This window comes from Amphiura filiformis, chromosome 12 (genome assembly GCF_039555335.1).
Source record: "Amphiura filiformis chromosome 12, Afil_fr2py, whole genome shotgun sequence".
Taxonomy (NCBI): domain Eukaryota; kingdom Metazoa; phylum Echinodermata; class Ophiuroidea; order Amphilepidida; family Amphiuridae; genus Amphiura; species Amphiura filiformis.
Window position 1 is genome coordinate 32,157,336 of NC_092639.1, and position 18,572 is coordinate 32,175,907.

Genomic DNA, 18,572 nt, shown 5'->3' on the forward strand with positions numbered 1-18,572 from the left:
CATATCCGAATGCATTCTTAAAAAGTCACACCTTCAAAATTGATCAGAATTGAAAAGAATAACATAAATATCTTGGATCATTGATTCGATTGTTAAACACGACCTCTATCGAATCGTGGGAAGGGACCGCGTCATCATCCACCAGGTGTGTTGGAGCGTGGTGGCGCGTTATCGCCGCTGGCAGTACCACGTGTCTTATTGCTCCACCGTTCCCCATCAATGAAGAAAAGGTTAATGATCACCAGCTAAAGTTAGAAACTGGAAGTAATCTTGCCTACGGTGGAATTTCGCATTTTCAAGGTAATCCCTGCTGTAAGTATTGGTGTCAGGGCCCAGAGGTGAACCTGCTTGAAAAGAAAAACCGGCATTTGGTTGTTGGATCATTGGTGTCTCTGGACCACTGCCGAGAAGGAAGTAGTGTTGGATAATATATCTGTTGGATGATAAAAATTAAGTTTTTGTGAATTGGTGAATGTCGTGTGTTTTGATGATTCTTGTATAACCTTGATATAAACTCTAAACGATGAATGGAACATTCATGACGGGGATTAAACAAACCGTGTAATTGGTATCAAAGTATTTACACGGTCGTGACCAGAACTATTATACGGATTTGTATATAAAACACATAGTGACAGTCTTGAGATGTAGTCCATTAGAAGCCAACATCGAGTGGTGTCAACACATACCTTAACACTCTTTCTCATGTGGAATATATTTTGCTTTACATCTTTTAAATACCGATGGAGGAACTATACATCATGCGAGGCGTCTATCGTGAACTAATACTGCTTCTCAAATACTTGATCATCATCTTTGCCATCGTCTCAGGTAACTGGGTAACAATTTCAAAGTATTAATTGCAAATATAAATATATAAACAAGAAAATATAAAGGTTCAGCTGGTACTGGACATTACATGTATACTATTTCAACGCGTGTTGAGGTTGAGCTCAAACGGTGACATGGTCTAATCATGGTCTAATAATAATATTGAAACCAAGTTAAAAATATCGTGCTCCTCGATAGCTTGACTATTTGTGTTACTCCAGTCCAGGATCCCTTGCTCAAATAAAATAGCGAGGTTAATTGGAGTTGGGTAAACACTAAATTTGCTTTAAGCTTACATGATACTTCCACATTGAATGCATTAATATTTCGTATTATTTTGTCAAAAAATTCACCAGGTAGGGCCTAGTGGTAGTGCTAAATTGTAAACATGTTCCAACTCCGCGGGCTCCAGCTACAGCTATATACAAAATGTAGGCCCTATAATTCTCAAGGTGTTATAAATTTTACTATAGCACTTTTCTGAAGAAAAAAATTACAGTATTTCTACGATATAGGCCTACCGTCGGAATATCACAGTACCCAGGCAGCCGGTCCCTGTGTGAGTGGATGAGCTTTCGTGTCTCTTTAATAACTTCATCAGGACTAGACCTCTAGTACTTTAGATCGTATTCCGGGGCCGGGGAAGTCAATACACAGCTGACGAAAGCTCGACCACTCACTGGTTTTACCGGTACTGTGATAACCGACGGTGTTCCGTTAAAATACTATAACTTTATATCATGAATTCCCGTCGAGAAAGCTACTTTTAAAGTATCGTATTAAAATTTGACTATCAATCAAAATAAGAAAGCATCATAAATTGATTTTAAAGGCCTAATTATTACTATCTTAATTTTGTTAATTGCTGCATGTTTCATACTTTAATTCAATAAATTGAAATATTTTGGGTCAATTATGATACTAAGTAGGCCTATACATAGTTGTGCACAATGATAACGGTACGTGGTCAGCAAAGGTCGCACTCGATCGTCCTTCTATTTTATATATGCTTATAAATGCACCGACAGATTCCATCAATTGCAAATGTACAGTCATTCATATCGAAATTATCTGATTAGAAAAGCACTTATGAACAGACTGTGATTGAAGAAGGGATATAAGAAGAATTGTAAATAAACATTGTCATCCTTCGGAATTCCCTAGATACATTTGGGTATTTCTATCTCTTCAGACAAATAAATGATAACAATTAAACATATGTCATGCTTGTCAGAAGAATGTCACTGACTTATACACGAGAGCAAAGTTCAATTCGATAAGAACAAGATTTTTCCCAAGTGATGCACGTAAAACATTGTTACTAATAATACTATAAACATGATAAAAAGATCATAGGTCAGTTCGAGAATCAATATTATATCTGTCAGAGATTTAGTTGTCATTTTTGTTTAGTAAGGGTCGTGTGTCTTGAGCTCGCCACCAAAAAAAGGTGGCGACGTTACATTTTGCCAAAGTCGACTCAAAACAAATCATGATATCTCTGTCAAGCAAGAAGGTATTGTCATGCTTGTGGTCTCATTTTATTGCTAAATAAAATGCACTTTCAACCCTGTAAAAAGAAATACTTGAACTTTTTTAATACTGACAGTGTGCTTCATGGAATTCAGAATGGGCAGGGTGGCGGTGATGGGGGATGTGGTACACACAAACTCTATGGGATTGCTATTTTTAGTGCGTAATCTGCTTCTGTAAAGGCTGTAAATTGGATTTGGACTCTATTTAGCATCTAAAACACTCATGGCCTTACAGCTAAACAATTCTACTAATTGTTTTTAATAATTTATGATTGGTTTAGTCTAGAAAATACAAACTTTTCCATACAAAACTACCCGTTGTCATATTAAACACTGTAGTAAGTAATGCAGATGTCTTCAAAATCTAAAAGTTACTGTAAAATTTTAATTACTTATCCTATCATAGTCAAAGTATAGATTTTCTGAAGGGAAATTTGACGAGGAATCTAAATATGGACATATTTTTCCTGTATGGGTTAGGGGGAAATGTTTAGGTTCAAAATATGTTGAATTGTAAAAAAACCTAACATACTTTTGGACACCCTATATTCCTAGATTACCAAACAGCTGTGATTTTGGTTTCTTCTAAAGTCAGTTGGCTCTCCATATCCTCTAACCAAATGAATGTTGCTTACTTCCAGTTTATTACTGTAAGTTGGTAATAAGCAATGCATTGAGTGACCCATTTTTTATCAAAATCTTTTTTATTCCACCCTGTATAACTTGCAGGTCACCCTGTATAATGAGTTGAAATGTATATATTTGAATTGCTTATGCCTTCAGCTTTCCAAAAATGTATACTTTTTTAGTTTAGGGTTGATGATTGTCGAGATAATCTAATTAGAAACCCGGTGGGTGTTAAAATTCATAATATTTGTCATGTAACGCTAAGGGTGGCGAGTTCAGGACACACGGCCTAAGATGTTAAAATCTAGCAAAATTGATTATTGATTTGATACGAGTTTTAGGAAATATCAACTTAAAATACGAGGTCGTCAGCCCTATCATGTTTGTGTAACAAAATAGTCAAAATGTACAAAATGGGAAAATAAATTGTGTGAAGGTCGACTTTTTATATAGTGAGCAGACTTTGAGATGCCTCATTAGGATTGGGCCGGGATTGGGGGCCCTGTACAGCCATTTTTATCACAAAATGAGATGATATTGTGAACTTGCGCTCTACATTTTAGTACAATGTATCTTTAAAGTTCAAATGACAAAACTTTGAACACGAACCGTCTGATCTGAGGTCGTTGGCAGAGTGTACAATTAACTTATTTTATAGACCATGAAATACCTTGCTTTATTTTCTCGTATTGTACTATATATTCAGCCATAGGTAATATTATTCATGGTCTAAGGAATCTTTTTGTGGTCTTTATTATGGCTGAATTCCCATGTCCTGACAGAATTCCTTTCATATTAAATAATACCTTGTTGTACCGATTAGACTGCATTTGAATAGACGAAGGGTGCTATTGCCTTCATTTGTACTGTTTGTATTATTAGTCATCGTTATCGCAATTCCACCGCGCAATTCGATGATAATAGCCTGATAATTGTGTGATTTACACAGTTTCCAAGGTCTTAATTTCTAGTAGGCTATATATTTAAAAAGGGATTACATTCATTTCAATATACTTGTTTAAAAATTCCCTCATAATACCTTCTTAAAAAGGATTTAATACTAAATAATAGTAATTGTTAAGCCAAATTTCAAATATTTTATGTCAACATTTGAATGAGATATTTGATTAACTCTATTAAATAAGTTTCTTCGCCAAATTTAGTTTCGTTTCAAACTTAAAGACCATGTGTATATACAAAATGACACAAAATTTAATCTATAAAATTGATATGGTTTTTATTCTTGAAATGACATTGATCAGTGGCTGGAAAATACATTCAAATCAATAAGAATAATATTATTACGTGGGGTAATGCTATGTATAGCAAACGCATTGGATTATTTTAACATGTTAATAGAACTCCTGTTGGTGCGATAGTTCAGTGGATTCCATTCACAGTGAGACAGAAAGTTGAAAATTAGATGAATTCAAAAGATGATTGTGTTGCACGAAGCACTCTACATGAACCCACTGACTTTTGTTGCACATTGTATATATTGAAACAAGGAAAATATAAAGCCAATTTTTACAATGCATTTTGCAAAACTTCTTTCCCTTCTTTTATTCTCAGGATCATGTGGAACCAATGCAACAACGGTGTCGCCAACCTTTTCACCAACATCAACAAACAGACTGCAGTCAAACCTTTCAACACCTCAACCAACACCAGAAGCCAAAGAAATCATAGAAATTATCACGGAAACTATTGATTATACCGAGATTCCTGAGGATGGCGATGCTGTAGCTGAGATATTTAATGAAGCGATACAGACAACCCAATTAAGCGATGTTCGTGTTGCTCAAACGACTCAAATATCAAGTGTTTCATCAAGTTTGATAAACAATGATGTAACAACACAGACAACAGTGTCAACACCGACCGAAACAGCTTCTAGCCAGAGGCTTCAAACAAGCCCTACCCCAGTGATGCCTCGAAGTACAGAATCTTCTTTTGTTGCAGCTCAAGATCAAAGTAGCCCCTTAGTAACGTCTAGAAAACAGACGACTCTGTTGAATTTTAATTTTACAACTGTTTTGTCGCAGAGCTCAGAAACAGGTAGAACGTTTGAAACAAGTCAGAGTACCACAAACGCAAAAGCTACAACTTTAGTGACTACTCCAACTTACAGAACTAACAGAAGTAGTGTAACTGCATTACTTACTAGATTAACAAGCAAAGCAACTCTAACTCCAAATATTAATACCAGAACAACTACTCAAATTGGTATCAGTGAAACAAGTGTTTCTCCAAGTGTTTCTCCTAGTGTTTCTCCAACTACTGTTTCTCCAAGCACAAGTCACAGTATTACGAGCAGTTATCCTAGTACCTCTCTACTCGTAACAAGGCAAAGTACTATATCTCAGAGTACAAGTGGTAGACAAACTACTTCACCTATATTAAGTACAAGTAACAATCCAACTACTTCATCATCAAGTATTATCAGTAGGACACCAACTTTAAGCCAAACAACTACTACACATATAGCTCCAAGTACAAATATTACAACAACTTTACCAAATTCAGCATTAAACATTACCAGCAGTCAAACACTTACACCAACGACCAAAACGGAGCAATGGTCATCGAGTGTGACGCCAAAAAGTACAAGTACCACATACTCTATCAGTACAGAAAGTATTATTACACCAAATACCACGCAAAGTAAGAGAAATAGTACTGATTATCAAAGTGCAAGTAAAAGTGAAGTTGTAAAGACGACCCCATCAGATGAACCTCTTACAACAAGTAGTGATGACCATACGAGGAACATCACCGTCATTTATATGGACGAGACGCCAGAAAAAGGTAAATGTTTACTTAAGAATCAATGAAAAATTACACTGTAAAATAGTGTCTTGTCATCAGACATGTCTTCAATATATAGTAAACATAATAAATGTAATGGGGTGTGTCTTGCTTGAATCTCAGACGTGTTGTGTAGAGCCTCTTTTGAGACACCTCCAGAGTTTCGTCTCTACACAAGACATCATATCTAAGACACAAAGACGTGCCTAAAATGCAAGAGGTGTCATTTCAAACCATTCTTGAGACACGTCTTTATTTAACGTCTTCTGGTTAGAATGATATAGACATAATTTACCGGAAAATGATGGAAGTAGGATTATTGATTTTCAGATATAGCCAAAGAAAGACATTTCTTTGTTGCATATTATTTTGGAAACACTTCAACTGTTCATGTAAAAAACTGAAAATTGAATATGAACGACTTCAGACTGATTTTGATTGATATATCTGTCTCAAAAAAGTGAGCGTGATATGCATATGTCTGAGCTTACATGTATGTCCTCAAGCAAGACAGGTTTCTATACGTATTTTTTGTTGCAGACATGTCTGTTTGCAAAGACACTAAAATGATTGGTACATGTATATACCCATCAATTTTGATGTTTATTGAAAAATTGACAAGCCTGCCTCTTCCAAATGCAACATTGGATACTATGTCATGTATGTAGTACTTTTGAAATGCACAGGGTGTATAGTTTATGACTTGCTTGAAATTATTAGGATCTTATGTTGAATTTTTGATGTGTCAGGCTCATCCAGTATCAATGGAACTGATGGACCAATTATTTTATACAGCTTGTACCGCAGCCTTTCAAGGTACCATTTGCAATATGTTTGTGCAAGGTGATCTGAACCATTAGTGAAACTAATACTGAAGTTCATAAAGCAGTACCTTTCTTCAAATTCTTAGCGTAATTTAGGATCAATTATTACAGCTATAAAGTTTTGTTGGAACTTTTCCAGGTAACCTAGTGCACAAATTCAAACAGAGTGAACTTTAACATTATTTAACGTGTTCATCAGGACTGTTATTGAAAATAAAGACGAATTTCATAGTTCTAGTCCTATTAAAACAGCACTTATTGTGGACGTTTCGAATTCTGTCAGATTTCTTTATAAACACTGATATTGTTGTGACCATAGACAACACGTTGAGACTCGGCAATCTGGCAGAATTCGAAACGTCCACAGTAAGTGCTGTTTTAATTGGACTAGAACTATGAAATTCGTCTTTATTTTCAATAACAGTCCTGATGAACACGCTCAACAATGTTAAAGTTCACTCTGTTTGAGTTTGTGCAAATGCTAGGTTACCTGGAAAAGTTCAACAAAACTTTATAATAAGGTATAATAATGGATCCTAAATTAAGAATTTGAAGAAAGATACTGCTTTATAAAGCAGTATCGCATTTTAGAAAAGTATCTTGAGAACCCCTTTTTATAGACAACTTTTAAATTCGGGCAATTTGCGGTTAATGAAGTGCAAGCATGGTTGTAATTAGTCTAATATTTTAAATATTGTGATGTTGTAACTTTAAACTAAAGACGTGTTTTATTTCAAGGTGTTTTTTTTCTTTCAAAATCTTTTTATCTTGATATTTGGATTGCAATCATAGCACCTGGATAAATCCATTATTGTCGTCGTAATAATAGAAAAATAATTTGAAATCAGTGTAATATTGAACAGGTCAGTCTGATCAGAATCGGACTAGTGACGGCTCTTATCACGGATTTATCAAGTCTCAATGATTCTAATGAATGACAAAAATGATAATCTGAGATTAATATTCCACGATTTTAATCTGGATTATAATGAAATCATATTGGTGGAAAATTTTATCAGAGGCGTGACTTTTTTTCTGTTTTAACTGGAATTCATGGTTTTTAAATTTTTGTTTTTTATACCCAAATTTCCGCGTTTTTATTTTAGCCTGTTTTGGAGCATTTTTGTCAGATTTTAACACGCTATTTATTCTGATTTTTTTTTCTTTGGAGGGGGTGTTTTCTTTTTGTTTGTTTGTTTGTTTGTTTGTTATTTTTTGTCTTCAGAATTTTTCCATATTGTCAAACTGGATGATATTTATTTGTATAATTTCTTATTGTGGTTCTGATATTGATTGCTATTATTTCTCATAACTTACTTTTTCAGTAAAATATTATTGTATAATATGATTCTTGATTTGACCTAGTGTGCAAATGTTTCCAATTATTCGTACCTACTACTGCTTTATACGAAAACTAAACTGCAGAATTTGTGTAGCCCACTGGTTCACAGTGGTGCGTTAACCCTGAACTTGAAAAACCAGGTCTTTCGTACGCGGAGGGTTCAGTTCTTGTTTTGAATGGTAACATTGTATTGAATGGTATACCTGCAGTTACCTGCAGTATGGTTTATGATATTTTGCTGAAAAAAGCTAAAACATTTGAACATAATCAACACAGATTGACCATAGAGCTATTATTAACACAGGACCTACGAATTACTAGCCCGACGCTTTACACATATACATACATGTAGGTTTGCATGTTGCTAGCTATAACGAATACACGTCCAAGATTATAGATGATGTGTGTGATTTGAACATCTTTTGCTATAGGTCCTACGTAGTATATAGATTGAGATTTCGGTTTTGTTATTGTTATACCGATCATGACGCAGAATTCATTGGGGTTCCTTATTCCTCAACGCTCTTTGCTAGTCGTTCCGTTTACCATTAGCACATCTATTTACAGGGGCTTAATGAAATGAAGTTTATTGTAATTGTTAGTAAAACTGTACGTCAACTTTCAAACACTTTGTGAAGCATACCCTATAGTCTTCAAAAAAAAAATTAATTAATTAATTAATTAATAAAAGTGCTAAATGAACAATTTTGGTAACTTTTAAATCAGTGTAAAAAACCATTTCAATGAGAAGTATAAAGTGCAAAATATCAACAGAAATAAAATGTTCCCGCGACCGCCTATGAACTTGTTTAAACAACACAATACAATGGTTCTTTTATAGGTCAAGGGCATCATAATTGTCAATGTTAAATCTTTTAATTGCACAATGATAATAAATGTTTTAAAAAGTACGCACAAATCAATATTTCATTCTATTGATAGATTAAAAGTTTCCTAAACTGTGATTATAGGAGACCTAGAGGGCAAGGCTAACATGAAATTCCCATACGCCTTCAAATGTAGACTGATTTAGCAGTCCCTTTTTGCTTACAACTCACCCGAGCTATTCCCTTAGCTATGAAACATATATACTCGTATAGTAACACATCATCTGTTATTGTTTTGAACTTACAAAATATGAGATTGTTTTGAACTTACAATTCTGAGATGAGACTGAAATAATTATATGACCAGGTGTTCACAGGTATGGTTGTTTTTTAATAAATATGTATTCTCTAAAGATCATTAACAGCTAATTATCTGCATTTCTTTACAGATGATCTACCTATACTTCTAATCGTTATCGCTGCAACAGTTGCCATTTTAGTCACTCTTCTACTCGTGTTCTTCCTGGGAATCCTCTGCGTAACTAAGAAGAGACAAGAACGTAAAAATGCTAAATATTATGATTACAAGAAGAGATGGGTAAAAAGGTTGGTATATGGACGAATTTCTTTGCTTTCTTCAGTTGACGTATAACATAGACGAGTCTCTTTTTGTAATGCGTCATTATTTCAGTATAGTGCCGAATAAAAATTACTATAGACCGTCCTTAAACCTGTGGAGTAGCTTAGCCTATTCGTGAGAGGCTTTTGCACTGTAAAACTGTAAAACGTCGCCTGTAGTCAATAACAAAGCGATGAAGACGTGAACGGTTTATAGCTGTCTGCTTTTCGGCACTATGAGGTATTCACATTGCATCATTCCATAGGGCACTTGTGACATTCTCATATATGTCACTGGTGACATTCTCATATCCACCTTCGAATGTCGATGTTCACGCGGCGCTTACAAACTTATCAAGCTTATACTACCGTAAAGTTTCGCCTAATGGCGCATATGGTTCCCTAGACATATTACCTAACTGGAGTTTTAGGTAGAAACTAAAGTAGTACCCTCCAGTAAATCCCACCAGCATAAGGGCACGGACCCTAATTCCTGTGGGGATTTTCAGAGGAAGGAGCTCTATTTGCACATGAAATTTACCCCTAAGCAAAGGAGCCATGTGCGCCATTAGGCGAATCTTTACGGTATTGTACTTTGGTTCACCTCAAATTCGGTAGTGACGTCAATGCTTTTTCATGTTTGCGCCGCGCCGTTAATGTCATGAATGTGCCAACAAAACGGTTTTGTACGCGAGCGTGTACGTTCTGTACTATAAACTATACGCTCATGTATCGATACCGCGCCCACCTATTGAGGTTCGTCCTGAAGTGTGAAGGATCCTATAATTATATGCAATTCTTAACACTTGAGAAAGTTCCTGCAATCTTATTGGTTCTTAACCGTGTGATATGACACGATATAACACGGTTTATCGCGTGCGAGTGGACGCGATATTTGAACCAATTGGAGGTGCATAGCAACAACGGGACTGATCGATTCTAAGCCATAGGTAATTCCTTGTAAAATGTAGGATTTAATTTGGTTAAAATTTGGTATACTATGATTAATATTTTTATTTGAATTGAAGTGTTTAAGAATGAGAATAAAGGCATTGTTTTTTTAGCCGCTGCAGTGCATCTAGATCGTCTCATATTATATTATTATTATTATTATTGTTAACAATATAACACGCGACATCATTATTTTTGGCGTACAACAACTCGACTTCCCTCGTTGTTTACTTGAAATAATGATGTCGATCGTGTTATATGAGACAATAGATGCACGACAGCGGCTAAAAACAATACCTTTATTCTCTAATTCTATGTTAGTAAAAAATATCTTATTATGAAAACGGAGGCAAAAGGGACAAAGACAAGAGTATATCTTTTTAGTGAAGCCCTTAATAGCATTTATCATGTTTATTACTTGCGTAAATCAGAAGATTTTTTTTTTTGGTTGTACTAGTTTTGGAACGTGTTACACAAGTGATGGGTCATGTCAGTGTGTCTTGGATTTTATTTGCTCCCATAATAACGTAATCTAATACAGTGACCGATTTGTAGAAAAATCCTTAATAATCTTAAACTACTAAAAGTCAGTCTTGTTGCTCCACGACTATTTGCACAGATTAAGCTGTTCAAACTGTCTGTTGGTTTGATTTCTCGAAGACCAGTCTGGGGATGTTGTTTCTGTGTTGTTTGAGATAAGAATTGCGAAACGTGCGTTCCTTTCTCATGGTGAGATTACACTGCAGATGATTGACGTCAGTATTTTAAAGCACTAAAAAGAGTCTTCAGTTTCTGAAAGGTTTATGTTTTGTATATTGTTTACAGTGTTTGAATTAAAAGTAATTGAATATCTTCAAAATTAACATAATTACTGTAAATGTGGCTGTATCAAAATGCAGTATTTTTACAGTTTTTGACGGCTAGAATCGAGACTACTCTACAGTAAGCCAAAAAATTAAGGTACCAGTTACGTTTTACCCCTGTATATCCTAAACAAAAAGAAATGTCATAATTGGAACCAGCAGCCAATAGCTGCATTGCAACTTTTTATTTCGTCTTTTCGGTAGGTTTTAGATCACCGTTTCTCTAATTCTCAACCAATTTCAACAAATAAGGTCTTGAATCAGAGCTAAAGAGTTCATTACCGGAACTCTTTAGCTCTGATTCAAGACCTTATTTGTTGAAATTGGTTGAGAATTAGAGAAACGGTGATCTAAAACCTACCGAAAAGACGAAATAAAAAGTTGCAATGCAGCTATTGGCTGCTGGTTCCAATTATGACATTTACCTGCTTGTTTTAATTTTGACATATTTGTCTTTATTTAGGATATACAGAGGTGAACATAACTGGTACCTTAATTTTTTGGCTTACTGTAGACCATGTTCCATGTATAGACTCCCAACATTTCAATTCACCCGCTAGCGGAATACACTATGACAGAATAGGCATATACATTCTCTCATGTATAAAAACTCACAAAATTACGTGCTTTTTTACATGTATATGGCTACAATTCTACTTTTATGGCATATATTTTAGGATTGAGCTAATGTACAAGTTTGTTTATTTGATCGGTGTGTTTAGATAGATGGGCAACATAATAGGGTCACCTTTAAAAGTAAGGGTAGTAAAAGTGCATCAGACATTGTCTGGCAGAAAGGCTGGTATATACATCTTTGACGTACAAAATACTGATAAGTAATCCCGGGATATGTAATTAGCCTCTATAAAATAATATGCTCTATGCCTATTGATCCTTATTTTCCACGGTCTATATTTGATCGGATGGCATCTTGTCCGGGGTATAAGGATGTTAATATGTCACTTAGAATAACAATGCATAATTTGACGACTTTATATAAAGTCGTCCATGATTTGGGTGGTAAAACACTTATGGTTTCAGTTCAAATTGTTTCTTAGAAGATATCATAATTATGTTAAGGCACTGACAGGTGGTTCATTTCTAGTCTACAATATTTAATATGCAAAAGTTGTCGTATTTAACGATTTTTCGACAATTTTATGCTGACGCCCTGGTCTTGACTCTGTTACGTGACTTGTAATATAAATACATTTATATATACGTGTAGGAATAACAAATTGCATAAAATCATTTAGTCTTCATGAACAAAATAATGAAATTACACCACTCTTCACGTTTCTTATAGTTTCGAACTTGAACCTTGTAAATTGATACTTGCCAATCACTGTGGAACCACAAATCACCTTCAATACAATGCAAGTAATCTCCTTTACATCTGTGATCAGGGATGATAGTCTTGATAGTTCATTGTAGGTTCGCATCAGTTCAACCATTAAATAGTTCATTGTAGGTTCACAGTTCAACCATTAATAATGGTATAATAATACAAACAATATTGCTTAAATGTAGCATTTGATAATTGAATCGTTCTTTAGCCTACTTTTGAACTCATTATTCACTGCTGCGTAACTAACGTATTCAAACCATGCAAACCTGAAACAAATGAGTTAATTATAAAACCAGCAGTGATTTGGGATGAGTATGTTGATTGTGGGATAACAATTCATCCATTCATAATAAATGACGCTTAAGGTAATACAACTATTCATTAGGCTATAGGTGGGTCAATATTGTATTGGATAATTAAAGGTCATTATTCAATGGAATTAAGGTGACACTACCCGTAATCGCGATTTTTGAACGGTTTTATGATCTTTATTTTGTTCTTCAAAATTCAGATTGAAAATTGACACTTGCATAGTTAGTATTAAGTCTTAGTTTAAATAATGACATTGCAGCTTTAATAGCCGGTCATCAAGTTCTTTCGATAAATGTTAACATTTGGAAAACTCACTCGGTATTATTTTTTTTTTTTGCGTTACGCACACGCGAACTGGAAGACCTCCGATTGAAGTATTTGAATTTCTTAACAAATTCCGTTTTCAAAATAGCTCATCATTATATTTATTTTAATGAAAATACTCCATGTTTGCAAAGAGCCTCATAAACTGAATGTTTACCAGTTGCCTAAAATATTTTAAATATGTTGTTTAAGAATGCTATTCCTACCAGTTTAATTACATGTACATGGTGTATTGTTAAACAACTGATGTTCAGTTCACTACATAACTAAGCAGGTTTAGTTGTTTAAACAGGTTGTTAAATAGCGTTTTAACAATGTAAAAAAACTACCCGCATTTTTTACCACATTATTTACATTTATTTACCCATGAAAGTCTAGGCTATAGCCATGCAATGTTTTCTCTATTATGTCATAACATGTGCAACAATGTATCATTGCTAGGAAATATTTTTATGATTACAAGTCGTGAGAACCAATCTTTCTGCGATTATGCTTTTGTAATATGCCCTGTTCGTGATAAGTCAGGCATGTTTTGAAACAAAAAAGTATACCGGCGCGGTGGGGCAATTTACAATACGAAAATGCAATAGCCATATAAAGTGGCAACAGGTCACTGTGAACTTGAATTGTTATGGTTAGAGGGGATTTTAACCAATCGCTCATATGGGACCATTCAGAGCGTTTACCTTATTCACAATAACAGAATCAGTACATGTTAAAACTAAATTTTAACTTTGAAAATTTCCCATGCAAAAGTGCAGTGGGAAATAGAAAATCAAATTGACCTGTCTGAATGACTTGCTATCCCGCGGCTATGTTTAGTGTTTTATTTTTCATTGTGGTGTTTAACAAAAACCAAACAATTAAACAACGGTTTGGTAAAATTACTATTCAGTTGAGTTTTTATGACATAATATTATAAAAAAAAGTTCAACTCCTACTACCGGTATATTATTGTTAGAACCCGAATACGTTGTAGACATTTTCAGTGTAATCAGATTTTACGACCTTTTGCCTGAAATTTATGTAAATCTATGTAAAATTTTATTAAAAGCGTGTCCCGATTGTATAAACACTTGTTGTCTTCTTCCATATTGAGGACCATCACCAAAACATTCTTATTTCAAGTTTTGAGTTAAATTATTGCTCCATTTGGATTTTGTAGAAGCACAATGGGTATCACATAGTCACATCACAAGACTTCCCGGGAGGTAACCACGATGCTACCATGTTTTTGTTTATACCGCCTAGAGCAAACCATCATTTTAAAACGAAACATATTTCAGGCCTAAATTTTCACTGGGGGAAAATGTGAGCTTTCACCTGCCAATATCTGCATTTTGATGGGATTAAGCCAGGTGAGACTGTAAATCGGGTCACTAAAGGAAACGATATGCAGAGAGCAATGACGACATCCGGTCCTTTTTCATTCGTAGAAAGTATAAGAAGGGCCCAAGTGGTAGAACACGAACGTGAAAGTAAAATACCGTAGAGTTCCGTCTACAAGCATATACTTCTAAATAAGTTGGGTTTTTGGGTTTTTTTTTGTTTTGGTTTGTTTTTGACGAAAGAGACGAAAGGCCGACACCCACAACAAAAACCATATGGAGTTTGAGCAACTTTATAATTACTGATACATGCGGCTGTACAAACATGTATCATTTATTGTAAGACCAATATATTGCGATGTTTTTGTATAGGGTGTCTGTCTTTCGTCTCTTTCGTTACAAAAATAATTTTTTTTAAAACCACTCATTTAGAAGCATACCCAGCAAATACAGAAATGTTTAAAAAAACGTTATAAATGTGTTATAAACGCGGTAAGTTTTGGTCAGAACGTTTTAATAACATTTAAAAGACGGGTTATATAACAGTCATGAAAATATTTTGAAAACGTTTGAAATGAAAAAACACTACAACATTTAACACTGTAAAAATGATGTGGAAATGTTATTGCAAAATATGTTTTTTGCCAAACATCTTTCATTCAACATGGTATTAGATTGTTTTGCATTCTCCACGGTAGTTTAAATTCTAATATATTCCTTTCCACCACCCCATCTCGTCGTAGCGTTATGGAAATCCAGAAATACAAAGCTTCATAACGCTCTGTCATCTTTTTAGCACAATCCTGATTTGAATATGAATTTCAATAAAAACTCAAAATATCATATAGAGCCAAAATGCTTGTTGTTATAACCATCCCTTATTTATTTATTTTTAATTGTCAGTGGAACATTTCCACTTAAATATCAATCAATTTATTGTTGTGACAAGTTTGATCTTTCACGTACTACTTTAAGAGCAATAAAAACCTACAAAATGTGGAACCAATTCCATGGTGGAAGTAAGCCAAGTCCCTTCCAAATCATGCATGCATTATGTATGGGGTTTACCCGGCCCATCACGTAATGCAGAGAACTAGTGATTCATAGATCTGTTATTTGGGTCAAAGTTTATAGAGATCAAATTACCATGCAGTTGCTAGAATTCGCAATTCGTAACTAATCCATTAACAAGAACATCAAGAAAAGCACAAACCTATCAAACCATGATCAAACCCAAAACTATACACATCATTAGACTTCAAGGGGGTTAGAAAGTTGGGGTCGGGGAAAAAGGTTTTTTTTTTTAATTTCATGCCTTAATACACAGTTTTATTGGTGGAGAAAGTTTTTGTTTTAGTGTTGGTGGGGAATGATTTTTTATTTGCTCATGTAGTGGGGGAAGTTTTGGTTTTTTCAAAAGTTCCTACCCCCCCTTGAAGTCTAATGGTGCGTCCCTAAGCTCACCCACCTTGCACCGCCTACGACAAGTGAGTCGTGACGGGCGCAAAGAGGGGACGGAGGGGCAGAGATCAATTAGTGCAATGACCTTTTGTCCCCCAGTCAGTGGTGATTTTTGCGGGGATTTTTGGTACTCACAAAGTGGTGATTTTGGTGTGGTGGTTGGTTCCCGGGGTAGTTTCTCTTTGAGATTCGGGTTTTAGACATATACATGTATACAATGTATCAAACATCAATATGGTGACATGATGGTGATGGATACTTTCATAACATCACTATATACAACCTCCAACAGAGCAGTATTTTGATAAAGTCTCACAAGAGTAACACAATACACCTTGCAATCAGACCGTTTCCAAATTTGGCATGTTTGAGCTCTAAAATCCTCGATATTAAGTGCTTTAAAGTATTTTAAAGATGTAATGATACAATAGACCCTTGTTGTAATTGTTAACAAAGTTCGTATTTATACGTCTTTTAGAATTGCACTAAGCTTTTCAGGTAAGCTTTCAAATCGTTTTATACCAATTCATGACTTGTAGCTTTTCATTTTTTTTACTCTTTCTTTTCAGGGCGCCAAGACCAAAATACGAGAAAGTCAAACAAAATTTACACCGGAACGATAGAGAAGCCGCCGGGTCTGGCTGGGTTTTTCGAGACGGTACCGATCCTTCCAAACAAATCACGCTTGAACTTCGACCTCGTAATTCTCAACTAACGCCCGAGGATATCACAGATAATGGAAACATAAACTCGAGAAATTTTTTCCCACCTGATATGTTGTCCTCGTCACAAGAGGTCGCTGTTAATTTAGATGATGATAGCATAGGCTCGCTACGTCTTTCCAAAAGTTTGGACCGAACTGATAGAGGGAGTTCTAGCGATGTAGATTCGGGTATTTTAGCACTTGGAGATGATACATGGTCACCGACCAAAGGAGTGCCTTTTCATTTTATTTCAGATGATGCTGTTATAGAACTATGATATTCACCTTGCCAACATTAAAATTATAATGTGAATAGTACAGTTTGTCCACTTTGAAGTACGAAGTAAATTACACAGTTTCGGCGCACCGTAATGTCAATAGCCGCACACAAATGCATGAGCGTCTTAATACGTGGCGCACAATACACTTACGCAAAATGTGCGTACCTTACTTCGTACTTCAGAATAAACTGTAGTAGATGACTATATCGACGGCACGGTCTTTCGTATAAACGCATCATTGTGCTGACGCCAAGACGCCTGCGCTGAAATTAGCGCATATTACTGAGAGGGCACGAGACATGTCACACGATAATTCGTGCTCAGATGGCTCTATTCCATTTGATATCCATGCACCTCCATGGAAGACATGACCTTAATCTTCCACACAGCTCATGTGCATTTCAAATGGGGTTACCTGAATGGTTGGCTTCATTTGAAATCTACACCCCTGCCTATTATGGGATCTTCCATACGAGGTGTATGGATTTCAACTGGAATAGTCCGATTTGATCAGTCATTAAGGGATCTGGAATGCGCGTTTTAAGCGTTTTGACAGTATTTTTTGTGGGACATGCGAGCACATCAGACATATCGAATTGCATTCTGAATACGAAGAATGTCTTTCTGATATCAAATAATTTTCATTTTTTGAAATTCACGATATAATACAAATTTTATGACAAATTATTCAAATCTGATATTTTTCACATTTTTGATATATAACAGTCCTCGAAGTAAATTTTATAAATCTAATGATATATTCTTAAAGTGTATGTAGCTGGGAGGAAAAGCCGACGATCAATTGAAAATTTTGACCTTTCATATTGAAGATATGGATTTTTTCCCAAAAGACCTAATTTTTTTGATGTCTTCGGAAAAAATCCATATCTTCAATACGAAAGGTCAAAATATTCAATTGATCGTCGGCTTTTCACCCCACCTACATACACTTTAAGTATAAATCATCAGATTTATAAAGTTTACAGAGTACTGTTAAATATCAAAAATATCAATTTTTTATGATTTGCTATAAAATGTGTATTACATGCGAATTTCAAACAAAAATTCAATATTATTTGATATCAGAAGGACATTCTTCGTATTCAGAATGCAATTCGATATGTCTGATGTGCTCAAATGTCCCACAATACATACCGTACTGTCCAAACGTTCATACCCCATCCCTTAATCATAGTTACTTGACCTCATTTCTGATTCAAGCGCATCGGTAAAATAACGTGGAAGAATTGTGATCTCTACTGTGATTCTTTGGATTTCTATCATTCTGGAAAAACTGAATTCGCTGAGAGAAATAACGGTGCTGCACTTTGCAAATATGTATAAAACGTTTATATTTTATTTCGTGACAAAACAAAAACATGTTCACATTATTTAAATAATTGAAATTATAATTGCAACTACTTAATATGACTTCATTTAGAGATTGTTTGGTATAATAATTTATTGCAATTTAACTTCAAATAATTTCCTAGGAGTGTCTACAACTTCAGTACGCTAATTAGTCATGCTTTGAACTAATCTCACATATTACTCATGACACCAGCGGGAGCGCCAGTGACCAAATTGCG

The 18,572-nt window shown here is 35.0% G+C and overlaps 1 protein-coding gene across 1 annotated transcript; it reads left to right on the top strand.

Moving 5' to 3' along the window:
- Positions 1 to 326: 326 nt before the first annotated feature.
- Positions 327 to 17,798, top strand: LOC140166076 (uncharacterized). The gene is made up of 4 exons (XM_072189456.1): positions 327 to 831; positions 4,566 to 5,801; positions 9,244 to 9,400; positions 16,569 to 17,798. Exons 1-4 carry the CDS (start codon positions 744 to 746, stop codon positions 16,978 to 16,980), a joined length of 1,893 nt encoding a protein of 630 aa, XP_072045557.1. The 5' UTR covers positions 327 to 743; the 3' UTR covers positions 16,981 to 17,798.
- The last annotated feature ends 774 nt before the right edge of the window (positions 17,799 to 18,572 follow it).

Coding starts and splice junctions, on each gene's coding strand:
- LOC140166076 (XM_072189456.1), top strand. CDS start 744: ATGGAGGAACTATACATCATGCGAGGCGTCTATCGTGAACTAATACTG. Junction 5,802..9,243: donor GGACGAGACGCCAGAAAAAG/GTAAATGTTTAC, acceptor ATTTCTTTACAG/ATGATCTACCTATACTTCTA. Junction 9,401..16,568: donor AAGAAGAGATGGGTAAAAAG/GTTGGTATATGG, acceptor CTTTCTTTTCAG/GGCGCCAAGACCAAAATACG.